Consider the following 17,234-nt stretch of genomic DNA (forward strand, 5'->3'; position numbering starts at 1 on the left):
CCATATGAGTTAGAACATTAGATATATTTAAACCTAAATTTACTGAATGTTCCATAAAACTAAATGGTGAAATTCAAGGCATGGATAAATTAAATAAACATATATCTGCTTTCTTATAATAATTTATTTCATGTGATAGAAAACCACATGGAAGAACAATTATTTTACTCAATGAGCAGACACAAAAATAGTCACCCTAATAAAAAATCATCAACTTTAAAGAGATTTCATGGGATAGAAAATATGCTGCAACTTAAAATTTGAAGAAATTGCACAGCCTATGTTTTCACATATATACTCAAAAAGCAGACTATTTCATAAATTACCTTTAACTCATGAGATATGTTTAAAACTGGCCCCTGTATTTCCTCTTATAAACATTAATATATTTTGAGATTTACTGTTCTATGCTATTCTTATTCTAAACATTTTATAAAATATTACCTCATAAAGTTGACTATCAGGAAGGGATTTGAAAAATGTTTTCTATAACTGTTTTTGTGACATGGATAATAACCAGTAGAGAGTATTTAACTAGCAGGAGACATATTAGATGATAATTTTCCTACTAGTTCCAGATTCTAAGTATGTGCATAGAATGCATATGCCAATGCAGGGGACAAAAGCAAAAAAAACTATAAGTGTGTGACATATGAATACAACTCAAAAGTTTGATATCACTCATATGTCAGAGATAATAAATATTAGCAAATATTAGTAAACACATTTAATCTCGTCAAAGTTTAAAGAGTACTCCAATTCTTATTTCTAATGTGTATGTTAATTTGTTAAAATGGAACAACATATTACATGTATATACTCTAAGGCAGTATCTGAAAGTAACAGGATACAGAAAAATGCACAGGTATAATATTATTATTGAAAAATTAAACACAAGGTTTGGTTTGGGTTATTTTGAAAAAATTGAAGCCTTTAAATAAAGCTTAAAATTTTATTTGTTGTATCTACCTACCACCTGCCTAAAATGTGCACATGAACTACAGTCTATTTAACTACTGAAAATTTTATAAATTAAATCATTTTTATAATTCTGTTATCAACTATCTTTCTGTCTAAACACTGATTTCTTTAGTTTATTCCAGTTATCACTGCCTTTCAGAAGAAGGTGATGGATTAGACTTCAAAATGACTCTCATTAACTCAAATATATAAGAAGAATCAGTAAATTTAGGTTTTGAAAGAGCATCCCTTATTTTCTCATTCATATCTAAAGCAATACTAGTTCACAGAATACAATTTTCAGGTACAGGATTTTATACTCAGCCAGAAGTGAATATGTTTCCTAAAAGGATAACAAAGAACTTGCTAGGATTTTCCCCACTCCAGGATGAAAGAGTATAGAGTTAGGATTTAGCATTCACATATACATGTAGCTGCTGCTGCTGCTGCTAAGCCACTTCAGTCATGGCCGACTCTGTGCGACTCCATAGGCGGGCAGCCCACAAGGCTCCCCTGTCCTTGGGATTCTCTAGGCAAGAATACTGGAGTGGGTTGCCATCTCCTTCTCCAATGCATGCATGCATGCATGCTAAGTCGCTTCAATCATGTCTGACTCTGTGCAACCCTATGGACAGCAGCCCACCAGGCTCCCCTGTCCACAGGATTCTCCAGGCAAGAATATCGGAGTGGGTTGCTATTTCCTTCTCCCATACACATGTAGAAGTTCTATGAATGCTATTTTTATTATAATTTTTCCAATCAATATGCCACCATGTTTTTGAACATACATGTTTTTGCCTGTTTCTTTGTATTACCTTCACTTGGACTGTTGATCACTGTCCATATTAATATATTCTATAAGTAAATGTCATTGCAATATTTAATCAATTTATTATTATAATATCTAAATAACTTTTAGAGATTAAGATGATTATCCAAAAAAAGACATTTATTAACTTAAAACTTTATTATATTTAGGGTAAATTATTCAGAAACTGATGAATTAGCTAAAAATTAGCTGAGACATGTTCATGATTGGGTTTCCCTGGTGACTCAGATGGTAAATAATGTGCCTGCCATGCAGGAGGCCTGGGTTCAATCCCTAGGTCAGAAAGATCCCTTGGAGAAGGGAATGGCTACCATTCATGATTATTTAAATGTAAACACTTAAGAAACCAGTACTTTTATTTTTCCAACCTTTCAAATTCAAAGAGTTCATCATCTTAAATCCAAAATTCCAGTATTTGTTATACATCTATATCAAAGTATATATTACATAGTATTCACATCAACAACTGCTTGAATTAATTTTCCTTTGAGTCATGAATTCATTTTTTTCCTCTGGATATCCACGTAGGGGTTATATATAAGTTAAATAAAAAGTTATTATATGCCATGTAGTTTTTCAAGGCAAATCATAAAAGATATGGGCAAGCACAGGAGGAAACTGAGAGCAATTCAAGCAACCTCTAACTAGAAAATAGAAGCTCTGCTTGTTACACAAAAATCTTTCACCAAGTCTGTTGTGAGACTAGCAGAATCATTTCCCTCACCATAAAGTTGTGTGGGAGGAACATGAGATTATCTCAAAAGAATTAGTTTGTTTTTGTTTTTGTTTTTTTACTTTAAGTAGTGTCAGCATCATTAAAGCCTCTCAATACTGAAACACAACCATAAAAAAGTTCTCAAAAAGATTATTAAAATTACATTAATTCATTTAAGTCCTTACTTATAGTTTTCTTCCTCTTTAAATAAATTATGTATATAAAACAGCAGCCTTTAAATTTCTATTTGGCCAAATTCAAATCAATAGGAGAAAAATATATCACTGAAGTAAACCAGTATTTTCTATTGCTTAATCCACTGAAAATCACATGTAATAGAAGGAAACTGGGATGAAGACATGGAGGTACAATGCTGTTAACCTATAGACCGAGCTGGTTTACACTACCTCAGAAACCTTCAACGCATTTAGAGTACCCAAAGGGTAGGAGATGAGGGAGGTACAGAGATGAGATGAGCCTGTTAGAGACAGACACAAGACAGAGCAAAATAAAGAAATGTAAAAATGAATGACAAAGTTACATACATGTGTAACAATACATTTATCCATGGGAATAGAAAACATGAAGAAAGAAAGGCTACGTATTTAGAAAATGTTGATTAGGTGAGCTATACTTCAAAAACATGAAAATATGCACATAAAAACTTGGAGAAAAATTAGTATGTCTGAAAATAATTATGTAACATAAGAAATAAATTTAAACACATCATCCTAGAAAGATTTCTGCTGTTAAGACATATTCTTGAGTTTCCAAAACTAAGTAGCGACAGTACAGTTTCTCAACAGACCAAAACTAGTTGTGTCAACATCATCTTGATTTTTTTTTGAGAAATGGAAAATACTTTTATTATAATGTTTAATTGTATCATCTACATGAGTTTTTAAATGTCTTCTCTCAAGTAATTCTAAGGATTATTATTCTAGCTTTTTTTTCCATCAAGGTAAAACATTATAAACAGATACTTTTTAAACTCTTGATATCTCTTATGAGATAACGGTATTTAAAAAATAAGAAAGCACATAAATATGTAAACACATAAAACATTATATATCTGGAAAAAGTACAGCTTTTGTAAAAGATGCAATTATAAAGACATAATACTGATTTTAAAAGCCATAAAAAGAATCATTCACAATACAGACGTGTACATCACTTTAAGGGGTGAAATCTGTGCCGGCCTAAAGAGTCAAGTCATTTCATCCTTCCAAATCTAAATGTTCTCCAGAAACCTACAGTTTTGAAAGTAAGTCAGAGACCTTCTGCTCTGCAATTCCTTTTAAGATCCTAAATAAAAGGTAGAACTGGAAAGTGTTCAGAACAGGAGAGAGAAAAGATAAGTGAAGGAAAAGAAATAAGAGAATTATTAGTAAAGGAAACAGTGGAATGAAGACACCCTACACTTAAGGAAATTAAGTCTAAGTTATTTTTTTAATGTAAAAGTTACCACACTGGTAATAATATTTTAGAATAGATTTGTAATCCAGAGTCTCAAAAATACAATTGAATGTATGATCTGAGTGATTACTACAAATACTGATATATCTTGCTTTCTAAATCATTAAATACAAAAGCCTTTGTTTTATTTTGGAAAGTCCTTCCAGTTTCAGGAAATTATTCAAATATTCTTTATATAAAGTACTTTATTCTTGAGTACTTTCCACAATATTCTTTTGAGTTCTAATGTTAAAGAAGATGTTTTCTATTATCTTTTTGTTTTTGTTTTGCCAGATAGAACTGTCACTTTTTATTGAAACATCAGAATCAGACATTTAATTCTCACAGTTTTGATGCTTAATGAAAAGTGAAAGTTAAACACAGCATGGTGGCATTAAAAATGCATGGTGAATCCATAACATCCTGTGTCTTAGCCCTTAGGAGAATGTGCAGTACACCAAGAAAAATATTATACAAAAATGTTAAGCTAGCATACTTGGAGATAAGATTGATAAATGATCACAAGTTACTAAAAAATTTATGAACAAAATACAGCAGATGGGGAGAAAAGCAACAAAATCACTACCTTGTAAGTCTAATCTACAACTTGGGGAAGAATCCCACTTGATCTTCAGGTTGAAAATGTCTAAACGTTTAACCCTTGGGACTACTACCAAGGTAGCATGTTCAAGGAACGGGTCAACCAAGGAAGCAGAAACTTTATTCGATATGACTCTTTTATAGAGTTCCCTATACAAGCATCAGTTTGTTGGTGAGGGAGTATCAACTGTTTCACTTCTATAAAGGTATTATATAATATTTTATATATTATATAATACTTTAAACAAGAGGGGGCTCGTTTCCATCTCTGTTGTTGGCAAGGAAAAGGTTTGATGTTTTCAAGTTTCTAGGAAATCCTCGCTCTATTTCACTCCTACAGTTTAATTTTTAAAAGTTTCTTTTTGCATAAAATAGCAAAGAGATTTTTTTAAATAATGAGAATATCATTCTTACCATTTTGGATGTACTGAAACCCTTTTATATCTCTCTATAGTATACTGCACAAAAAAATGTAATCTCTATTACATATCTTGAAGCAGAATGTCAAATCTATATTTATAGTTATGAATTTTGATTTGCTTATTTATTTAGAGTTAATCAGTTTCTACAGTTCATAAGTAGATTGAGAACCTTAGTAATAAAGTTCTTTCACCCTCTTTTTCACTTTCACTTTTCACTTTTCACCCTCTTTCACTTCTAGATAGGAGATTTATTTCTAAATTGGTGATTTCTATTCACATTTTCAGAATTCTTAACACACATAATTATGCAAAGTGTGTGAGGAAGCAAAACAGAGTCACAGGGAGGTGTTATAAGCCTAGGCTTAGAAAACCACTCCTGACAGTGTACTTTATGACAATACTTAATTGGGTGTATGAATTTTATTAGAAATGTTTCCAAGTTTTTATTACCCTAATATATGCCTCAAAAAGATCTTATGTGTCCAGATAAAGACTGATTATACAGATGGTGACAGAACCACTTCAGAACTATTCATATTCTAGTTTTGAGAAAAACTAAGCAATTGCGTCAATAAGACGAAAAGTAGGCTCTCAGAAAAACTCTGTATCTATATGTGGATTTTTTTATTTAAAGCTATAATTCTATCACCTCTTCTTATGTTTAATGAAGGTTTAAAGCTGTAACAGATAATGTGTCTAGGTCTATATGATATTACAGTAAATAATTCATCCAGTGAATTCAGTGCCCTTTCCCTCCAAAAGTATAATGTAATAAAACCATTTTATAGTAAATGTTATCCCCAGTGAAAATCTGAGATACAAATTATGGCTAGCTCACAAGGTCCTTCCATCTTTGAATAAACACATATTATTCTTACAGACATATATTTTGTTGTCTGATTTCCAGTAAAGGTAATGAAAAAAAGGCAGAAGTTAACTTTTATAAAATCTGCTTGCATTCAAAGAGATTTACATCATGACAATATTTTAATAAGGTCTTTAGAATCATCTAGATATGTCAATAGTCAAAATTAGCAAATATCTCAATCTGTTTTTTGTTTCTTAATCTGTTTTCTTAAAAAATATCAAGTAAATGCTAGTATTGTGAGCATAATAAAAGCACTATATTTATAACAAGTTTCAGAATATAAAAACTTCATTTTGTCATCTTCATATATAACATTTTAAAACAAATTGTGATTTAGAATATGAATATATTTTAAATATATGATATAATTCAAAGCAAGCTACAAATACTCAAAATTTCCAGTGGGATTGGTAAATACAATATGGTATATTCTACAAAGCACTCATAACACTTTTATTGAACTTAATATATGCACAGCTATAGAGTTTTCAATATAACAATGATTTACACTCAGTCATTAAAGGCTCTTTAAAAAAGTCAAATGAGTATTTCAAAAATTATCTTGCCATTTAGAACTGGTTCTGTGTTCTGAAACAATAGCACATCTAACCATCTTAATTGATTTATTAAAGTATTTCTTCTATCTGTCTATATTTGATTTAGTAATATGGAAATTACCAAAGTACCTATATAAAGTAGAATCTGGAAACACCTCATTTTCATGCATTTGTATTTAAGGCACCTTTGAAGCTTTTGAAAACAAGAGAGAAATTACATAAAGTCTATGCTGTCAGTATACATGCTTCAGTCCATTTGTGGGAATCAGTCTCTCTAGTAAAACATCCGAAATTATTTTTCACTAATTTGTATTTTTTAAAACTGGGAACTTTTCTAGCTAGTAGAAGTATAATAAACTTATATCATCTGCGTGATAACTTCATTTTCCTTCACAGGACTGATGGAAAGGATGAGTGAGAGATCTCTAAGCAACTTCTTTAGTGTAAAAGATGAAGGGTCAAATGGATACCAGGAGGGAACAAAATACACAGAAAGGATAAACAGTCAGAAACATTGTTTTGGCTTCACGGCTGGTAAGAAGTAAGTCATGAATGAGTACTAGATAACAATGGTGGGCATCATGTATGTTGGTGTGCCAAGATGGTAAGTGTGGTGGCTGGACACTAATGAAACAGTACTGCAAAAAGCAATGAGCCTGTGAGCTAGAAATCAGGCTTAATATATGTAGAGACACAAGCAAGGTACTAGCTGCTCTTTTCAATCGTGATCTCAAAAGGGATTCGTTGACCATGAACAACATGAAGCCAATATTTTTCTCTCACCATCACTAAATGTTGATTATTCTTGTTACCTAAAAGACATTAAGTCAAAGCACTGTTAAGCTATGAGATACTCATTAAGCTATGACACAAAGACTAGGATCTTATTTGGGATGCAACTGACAGTTTATGTTTGCTACACTGGAGTCTATAACCTCCTATTAGAAAAAAGTTTCCCTTGCATTCTTTCATGAGCCTTAGAGGAAACTTAAATTCTTTGTCAAAATTTCTACTATTTGAATTTCAATAGATCATTTTCAAGTAAGATATATTTTAAAGGACTTTGATATTTCAGATAACTATAATAAACAATGAGTACAATAAAGAAACATTTACCATTTTTATCCATGGAATTTGGTTCTGATTGTTTCTTGCCAATATCAGCAAAGGAACGAACAATGGGAATCCGATTGGTGAGCTTCTTCTGATTCTGGTGGTGATGCTGTTTCATCAGAGCCTCGTGGACCCTGTGGCGTACATCCTCATTGAGCTGACCTGAGCTCACTTGTTGATCAAGGACCATATCTGTAGAGTGAAGGCAGAAAGAAGATATAAGCACAGCTTTCCTGTGAAGTGACATTAGTGAACCACTGAGTCCAAATATGCATACCCTAGGTAATCTTAGAAACAGAAGTTTGTCTTTGTAGAAGTATTACACAAGAAAGACATGGGAATTTTTTCATTATAAATCAAACATTTTAAAACATGTACCATATGGAGTTTTATTTTTCAAATATGAACAGCTGTATTGAGAACAAAATGTTTTATTGTCTCCTTTATTTACACTGATGAGAGGGAATAGTAGTAGGGGTAATATAAATACAAATAGATGTCTAAAATTGGAAAATAGCCTCATACTTATATTTTAATATGATCTTCCTCTCCTTTTCTAGTAGAGAATAACTTCCATGTTTTTTCTTTAAATGAACAAAAGTCCACCTGTAAAAGTCTGATGCAAGGTGGCTTAGGCAACTATCTGTGTGTGTGTGCTAGTCATGTCTGACTCTTTGCAACCCCATGGACTATTGACAGCCAGCCTCCTCTCTCCATGGGATTTTCCAGGTGAGAATACTGGAGACGGTTGCCATTTCCTCCTCCAGGGGATCTTCCTGACCCAGGGATCGAACCCTGATTGGCAGGTGGATTCTTTACCACTGAGTCACCTGGGAAGTCAAGTAAACAACTCTTTCACATTAATATAAAATCAATCCTCTCAACTCTTCCTTGATACTGTGTTTATATTTAAGAAAAAAAAACATTCTATATCCATAAAATAAAGAATAAAAGATGAGATTTTCAGAAGGCTACAGTTAGGCAGATTGATATTTATCATATCTAAGTGTCAGAAATACCTATAAAATAAGTAGATGAGTAAAGGCATTTTTAGCTTTCTTGGTAATACAAAGTTCACCTCACTAAACATCAGTGTACTTAATCTGCTTTCCTATGACCAAATATTAACTGTTTGCTTTTCTTATATAAAGCAGATTACAATGAATTGCCTTCTACTGCCCCATTGATTATACTGAAGATTTGAAAACTAGCAGAATCCTCCTTCCAAACAATGTCTTCCTTCCATGTGAAAGGCAAATGACTGGGGAAATAGACTTGGGTCCTGTCTCACGTTCCAGCTGTGTGGCCTTGTGATGTTGAATAATTGCAGTGTCCTTATTTCTAAGACAGAGATAATAGCTATCTCATACCAGCACTGTTGCCAAGGCATAAGGCATGATTGGAATATGGAGGTCATCAGTAATTTCCAGGTACAAGATTTTCTTTGCAATTTCCTTTAAGTAGGTTATGGGTTTGTGGTTTAAATTTTTGGATAGTTTTAATTCATTTATCTATATTTTACAATAGTATATCAAGCAGAGGCAAAGCTGGATTTATCAGTAACAGAAAATCCAAATCAAACTATCTAAAACAATAAATTTCATTGGCTCACATAGCAGAAAAATCAAAGTTAAGTTGGATTCATTTCATTTTTTCAGTGATTCTATCAGATTCCCCCTACTCACGGTGAGGAGGGGTGAGGTTCAGCCTCAGGCTGTTTTCCTCCTTATCATAAGGTGGCTGCCAGCAGGAACAAAGAAATACACATATTCTCTCATATCAGAGTTTCTTTGCTTGTTTGTGACTTTCTCTTTTTTTTTTTTTAGTTTTTTATTTTTTAAATTTTAATATCTTTAATTCTTACATGCGTTCCCAAACATGAACCCCTCCCACCTCCCTCCCCATAACATCTCTCTGGGTCATCCCCATGCACCAGCCCCAAGCATGCTGCATCCTGCATCAGACATAGAAAGCTGTGGTACATATACACAATGGAGTATTACTCAGCTGTAAAAAAGAATTCATTTGAATCAGTTCTGATGAGATGGATGACTTTCTCTTAAAAGAGAATTCCTTTTCCCCCTTCCTAGTGACAATTCTAAGCTCGACTGACATAGTCCTGTCTATCTTTGCTGAGCCAATCACTGACTAAGAAGATGGGATCCCCACTTGCTTTAGGCTAATCAACAACTTCCCATTACTCTGGAGTCATTTCCCTAATTCAGAGGTAAACAAACCTTTTATGTACCGGGTCAGATAATAAATACTTTAGCCTTTGCAAGCCATACAATCTCTGTTACAACTATTCAACTCCATTTACATAGTATGAAAGTAGCCACAGACAACATGTACAAATTACCATAATTGTGCTTCAATAAAACATTTTTATGGACACTAAATTTGCATTTCACAAAATTTTCACATTTCAAAATATTGATCTTCTTTTTATTGCTTTTAATAATTTAAACTGTAATATTCTTTGTTAGCGCACATGCCTAACAAGATCAGGCAGTGGCCATATTTGCACAGACAGCATAATTTGCCAGCCTTTGCTCTATCACTTGGCTGTTTACAGTGGAAAGAGGTAGAATGCATGTCTGGGAATAAGCCATAACATCCTCTATAATTACCTTCAAAGCCTCTTCTGAAAATGTAGGATAATATATTTAAACTTATATCTCAATTTTTTGGAGACTAGTAATTATAATACACTTGGATTAATTTGAAATAAAGGAAATGATAAATTGTCAACTTATATGACTTCACACTGCAACCCTGCCAAGAGTGAAAAACATATATAAAACATGCATCATTGTTGTTGTTTTAGTCGCCAAGTCATGTCCAACTCTTGCAACCCCATGGATTGTAACCTGCCAGGATCCTCTGTCCATTTTCCAGGCAAGAATAGTGGAGTGGGTTGACGTTTCCTTCTCCAGGTAATCTTCTCCAAATATGCATTATATACTTCATAATAGGAGTTGTAAAGTAGGTTATTCAGATACCATCACACAGCAGTTTTATCTATAAGTCATGATATGTATCCCATGTTTAATATTCTAATCAGAATAAAAATTAATCATATAATAAAACATGTACATGCTTATAATTTTTCATTCTTACCAAAGCACAGCTTTCCAGGCTTGAGCACCACGAAAAACAATAAGTCACTGGCTTAAAAGTTTTTCAGAGATAAGGTCTTTATATAAAACAGTTGTATAAGAGAAAATAAATAGTAAAAAAAAAAAAATGAACCTCATCTGCTCATTAGTCACACAGAAATAAATACACAGTAAACTCCTCGGAAATAACTGCATCTAGCAATGCCTTAATGAACTATAAAAGTTAATCTACTTGCTTAAAAATATAACTCATACTAAAGGTGGAATTTAAGTACCAAAGGGAGTGTGATTCACTAATCACTTACATTGTTCTCCTCACCACTATAATATACATTAGTATTAACCTTGAAGAATAGGAAAGGATAATGGGTCATAATGGCTTTCAGCCCAGAGTCAAGACCAACCATCTCTACAGGCTCTGATGCCTAAATAACACAGTCTAGCCTGCCAGAGTACAACGCCAGGATCTGATGGTAACAGAAGGAGCAGGAAGAAAAAGGATAAATCGGTCAACCTTCTAGCACTAAACGGGCTCCAGAAAAATAGCATTTGTGTAAAAAGGCCTCAGAAAGTGAAAAAATACTTCTCGTCCTAATAAAGCAATAATGTCACCATGATTAGTCCATTCTGACTATTGAATGAAAGCCTCTAGAGACCATGAGATTCTACAGACTCGATATAAATCTCTGCCTCTTTAAAGATGATCACATAATTGTTTTGTCTTAATAATCTGTTGTCTTAACTTAAAAGATCCTGGAGGAGAAGTGGAGGATAGAGGCTTCTAAATTGTATAGTTTGGTTGACAGTACCAACAGCAGTATGTGCAATAAAAATGGAAACTACCATGGTGCTGGTGCTAAGTCGATTCTGTTGTGTCTGACTCTGCAATCCCATGGACTATAGCCTGCCAGGCTCCTCTGTCCATGGGATTCTCCAGGCAACTGGAATGGGTTGCCATGCCCTTCTTCAGGGGATATAAACTACTATAAAAATACTTAATTTCCTGATCAAGAATGGTAACAGTATAGGCATTCAAAACATATATATGGCTATTCTCATACTCCCAAATCTGCAGAGTATATTCAGTGGAGCAAACTATGGATTTTCCTTGGATGAAAGATTTTAAACAACAAAAGCTGTTTTAACGAACTGAGATCTATGATTGCTAATCTGTCCATGATACTAACTTGGTCTGACTTTAATATCTTACCTTCATTGAAAGAATTAGGTTAAAATATAAATACCACAGAGGTAATATTTCCATTATTAATCTTTATAGTGCTGAATTTAAAAGAGATTAACATAGATTACCTATAATTTATATGAATATAATTGAGCAGCATTTTTAATATAATTAATCTCTATATCAAAATAAATTATGATAAGAAAATATATCTGTAGAATCTTGGATTTGAAAAGGTTAAGTAATATTTTGAAGGAATAAGATTAAATTTATTCTCAGTTCCTTCAAACATTGGGAAATAGACATTTTTAAATTAACTTTATCCAGAAGAAAATCCTACTTTAATTACACCAGAAATTCTTGACAGACCTGCCAGATACAAATGGGATTTTCTCCTACTAAGTCTACAAAAATCTCTTTAAGGAATTATTTAAGAGTCGATTAAAAACATATCAGAACATTGATATAAAAATCCTTGACCATTCTAAAACAATATCTGAGCCATATTCCTCTACTAGGAAATGTCTAGAAAACATTAAGCTGTAGAGTCTGTTCATTTACAAAGTACTAGGGCTTAGAGCTCTTAAAGATAAACAATTATATCTAGCTCTCGCAAGACAGAAACTAGTGACTAATATGTTAGTAACTGCCTAATGTATAGAAAAACATAATAAATAAGAGGTGAAGAAAACTTTCCAAATCTTAAAGTTAATCACAATCACTACAGTCCCAAAATATCATGAAGTAGAATAAAACAAAATTTATGATTATAGGTTAATCAGAAGAAGCTATTTCCCATTTCCTGCAGGTGTTACCTGTAATATATCACTATTAATCTGTTTATAAAATGGAGGAAATAGTTTCCTCTCTACCTCACAAGGTGTCTTTGATAATAAAATATAGTAACAAATGTGAAATACAAAGTTAGAAGTCTTCAAAATGTAAAACATACTTACTACATACTCAATAATACAGCTAAATTGTCACAAAGTAAAAATAGCAGTAAATAAACAACAAGAAAATAATTATAAGCTATCAGGAGAAAATGTTTAAATCAGATTTTATTGAGGACAGAAATAAATACATTTGGATTAAATAAGCCAAATTAAAATTACTCAAAGAGAGAGAATCTCTTCTCATTAATGACTGAAAAGGAACCTAAAGTAACAATCATCTACACAAGTATTTGTAATCATATTTTTCTACATGGTATTAGCTCTAAACTACTGACCTTTTCCAAATGGCAATTTACAGACTGTTGTACATTGAAAATGAGACATTAAAAAAGTTAGTCTATTTTAGAGCCAGAAAAATACAGACTAATTAGAAGAGAATAAAGAATACTAAAAAGCTATTAATATTTGGGGTACAGAGACTTCCGTTGAACTACTTTCATTTTTAAGAACAGACTTAGAAAATGTAATCTGCTTTAAAAGACCAGATTCAACACAGCTAACGACCTTTACATATTCTACAGAGCTGAGCCTGGGGAAGAGGGCAGGTTTAGGGAAATGAAACATAAATTTAGACAACAAAACCAAGCTAAGATGATGTGTTTTAGTCAAACTATAACAGAGTATTCTCCGGTGGAAATAAATTCCTAAAGAAGCCATTCGAAATTACATGTTTTAAGAAATTTAAAGCCTGGTAAAACTATGAGGACTACTTTCTGAGGCTAATTTTGTCATGCTGAGGAATTTGACAGCTTCATTAAAAAGATCCAATATAAAACTCATTTGAATTAATCCATTTTCAAAGGTAATACCATCACTGACTAAGTAGCAGAAATAAACTCCTTATTTTCACAAGACCTTTAACCTTCTGAGTCTCTTCATTTATGAAGGATAATAATAATAGTACTTGGTTCCAAGTCTGTTCTGAGAATCAAAAAGATAGCTGTAGAATTACTAAAAAGAGCTTCCTAAATGGCGAAGTGCTAGGGAAAGCCTTACCATTTCAGTTTTAATTAAAAAATAAAATTTTTATTGGTATCAGCAATACTCCATAATGTAAAGCTAGGAGATGGAGTTGGAGGGCTACTATACCAACATTCTCAGGAAGTTTGCTAATTTCCACATTGTTGTTACATTTGCTAAGTCGTCCAACTCTTTGCAACCCCACAGTAAGTCTTGGTTAATGTGACCTGTTACTGTACCCTGTGTTCTTCCAAAAAGTATGCTGTGTATATTTTATACAGTCATTTAGGCTCTAGTTCTGTATTTTAAAATGTAACTTCTTTCTAAGTGTTGTATGACTGAGGGGAAGGAAGCTTATCTTCCCTGCGTGTGTGTGTTTTGTTTGTGATTTAACAAACAAAATATCTCTCCATGCTTACTTTTCCCCCCACATACTGCAATGTATGTATGCCTACTAGCACCAACAACCAAATAAATAATTTTAGAGGAATTAACGACATCCATTTCAAGCCATCTCTTTCTTCAGACAGTAGTTGTAATGCCAAAGAAAGAACATGGAGGTTAAAGTCAGAGGAACTTAAATGGAACTTGTACTGTGAAAGTTTCAGAATTTCTATTTTCTTATTGAATATGGGAGTGACACTTTATGAGGCTATTTGAAGATTAAATTACATACATTATTTTTCTAATAAAATATTTTCTCATGTGATCAGAAAACAGTGTTTTGGGTTTTTTTTCCCCATCCCTACAATATAATTAAGACATTGAAATCTCTCTGAAGTCTTTCTATTCTAGGGAGATATATTCCACATGGAACTGCTTTTATTTTTTTCCAAACCAGAAACCGTTTTAAAATTGCTTGAGTCTTAGCTTTGTTTCTATTTTGAAAAAACCTTCATTAACCATTTTATTTACACCCTTTCAAAACTCATTTCTGTGGGGGTTTCTTTCATATTATTTTGTTTTTACTAAAATGTGTTTGCTTCCAGATCAAAAGATACAGGAGTTCTTTTCTTTTATTTCCAGAGTAACAGTAAGAAACTTCCTAAATATAACTGCTTGTGTGATAATAGGCTTCTAGTACAAATCATTCATCCCAGAGGCAAGTCACAGTTTTCAGTTATAAACTAATCTCAGCTATATCACTTGGCTTCCTCTGGAATTCAAGACTTATAATTCAATCTAAAATAAGTGGACTATAAAAACAAAAGTAAACAATTTGGACCTGATTGAACATAAAAGATTTTGCGCAGCAAAGGAAACTACAGCAAGGTGAAAAGACAAACCTCGGAATGGGAGAAATAGCAAATGAAACAACTGACAAAGGATTAATTTCCAAAATATATAAGCAGCTCATACAACTCAATACTAGGAAAACAAACAACCCAATCAAAAAGTGAGAAAAATACCTCAACAGACACTTCTCCAAAGAAGACATACAGATGGCTAATAAACCCATGAAAAGATGCTCAACATCACTCATTATTAAGAGAAATGAAAATTAAAACCACAGTAAGATATCACCTCACACCAGTGAGAATGGCCACCATCAAAAAGTCTACAAACAATAAATGCTCGAGAGGGTGTGGAGAAAAGGGAATGCTCTTGCACTGTTGGTGGGAATGTAAATTGATACAACCACTATGGAAGACGGTATGGAGATTCCTTAAAAAAACTAGGAATAAAACCACCATATGACCCGGCAACCCCACTCCTATGCATATACCCTGAAGAAACTAGGGTTGAAAAATACACATGTATCCCACTGTTTACTGCAGTACTATTTACAATAGCTAGAACATGGAAGCAACCTAGATGCCCATCAACAGATGAATGGATAAAGAAGTTGTGGTACATATACACAATGGAATATTACTCAGCCATAAAAACGAATGCATTTTAGTCAGTTCTGATGAGGCAGATGAACCTAGAACCAATTATACCAAATGAAGTGAGTCAGAAAAGGAAAAATATCATATTCTATAGCACATATATGGAATTTAGCAAAATGGTTCTGAAGAATTTATTTACAGGGCAGCAATGGATAAACAGACATAGAGAATAGACTTATGGACATGGGGTGAAGGGAGGAATGAGCTGCATGGAAAGAGTAAAACGAAAACTTACATTACCATGTGTAAAATAGATAGCCAACAGGAATTTGCTGTATGGCTCAGGAAACTCAAACAGGGGCTCTGTATCAATCTAGACAGGTGGGATGAGGAGGCAGATAGGAGGGAGGTTCAAAAGACAGGGGATATATGTATACTTATGGCTGATTCTAGTGGAGGTGATGGAATTCCAGTTGAGCTATTTCAAATCCTGAAAGATGATGCTATGAAAGTGCTGCACTCAATAGGCCAGCAAATTTGGAAAACTCACCAGTGGCCACAGCACTGGAAGAGGTCAGTTTTCATTCCAATCCCCAAGAAAGGCAACGCCAAAGAATGCTCAAACTACCGCACAATTGCACTTATCTCATATGCTAGGAAAGTAATCCTCAAAATTCTCCAAGCCTGGCTTCAGCAATACGTGAACTGTGAACTTCCAGATGTTCAAGCTGGTTTTAGAAAAGGCAGAGGAACCAGAGATCAAATTGCCAACATCCTCTGGATCATCAAAAAAGCGAGAGAGTTCCAGAAAAACATCTATTTCTGCTTTATTGACTATGCCAAAGCCTTTGACTGTGTGGATCACAATAAACTGTGGAAAACTCTGAAACAGATGGGAATACCAGACCACCTGACCTGCCTCTTGAGAAATCTGTATGCAAGTCAGGAAGCAACAGTTAGAAGTGGACATGGAACAACAGACTGGTTCCAAATAGGAAAAGGAGTACATCAAGGCTGTATATTGTCACCCTGCTTATTTAACTTCTATGCAGAGTACATCATGAGAAACGCTGGGCTGGAGGGAAGCACAAGCTGGAATCAAGATTGCGGGGAGAAATATCAATAAGCTCAGATATGCAGATGACACCACCCTTATGGCAGAAAGTGAAGAGGAACTAGAAAGCCTCTTGATGAAAGTGAAAGAGGAGAGTGAGAAGGTTGGCTTAAAGCTCAACATTCAGAAAACGAAGATCATGGCATCTGGTCCCATCTCTTCATGGTAAATAGATGGGGAAACAGTGGAAACAGTGTCAGACTATATTTTTTGGGCTCCAAAATCACTGCAGATGGTGATTGCAGCCATGAAATTAAAAGACGCTTACTCCTTGGAAGGAAAGTTATGACCAAACTAGATAGCGTATTGAAAAGCAGGGACATTACTTTGCCAACAAAGGTCCGCCTAGTCAAGGCTATGGTTTTTCCAGTGGTCATGTATGGACGTGAAAGTTGGACTGTGAAGAAAGCTGAGCGCCGAAGAATTGATGCTTTTGAACTGTGGTGTTGGAGAAGACTCTTGAGAGTCCCTTGAACTGCAAGGAGGTCCAACCAGTCCACCCTAAAGGAGATCAGTCCTGGGTGTTCATTGTAAGGACTGACGCTAAAGCT

At 33.7% G+C, this 17,234-nt stretch overlaps 1 protein-coding gene across 11 annotated transcripts in view; it reads right to left on the minus strand.

Annotated features, from left to right (window-relative positions):
* The window catches only part of SLC4A10 (solute carrier family 4 member 10), a 347,928-nt gene that overhangs the window by 141,275 nt on the left and 189,419 nt on the right, over window positions 1-17,234 (minus strand). For all 11 annotated transcript variants that reach the window (XM_060411136.1, XM_060411135.1, XM_060411134.1 and 8 more), the window contains exon 6: window positions 7,523-7,711. In XM_060411136.1, coding sequence (XP_060267119.1) covers window positions 7,523-7,711 — 189 coding nt within the window. The remainder of the gene's footprint in view (window positions 1-7,522; window positions 7,712-17,234) is intronic.

Source organism: Ovis aries, chromosome 2, assembly GCF_016772045.2.
Source record: "Ovis aries strain OAR_USU_Benz2616 breed Rambouillet chromosome 2, ARS-UI_Ramb_v3.0, whole genome shotgun sequence".
NCBI classification, from domain to species: domain Eukaryota; kingdom Metazoa; phylum Chordata; class Mammalia; order Artiodactyla; family Bovidae; genus Ovis; species Ovis aries.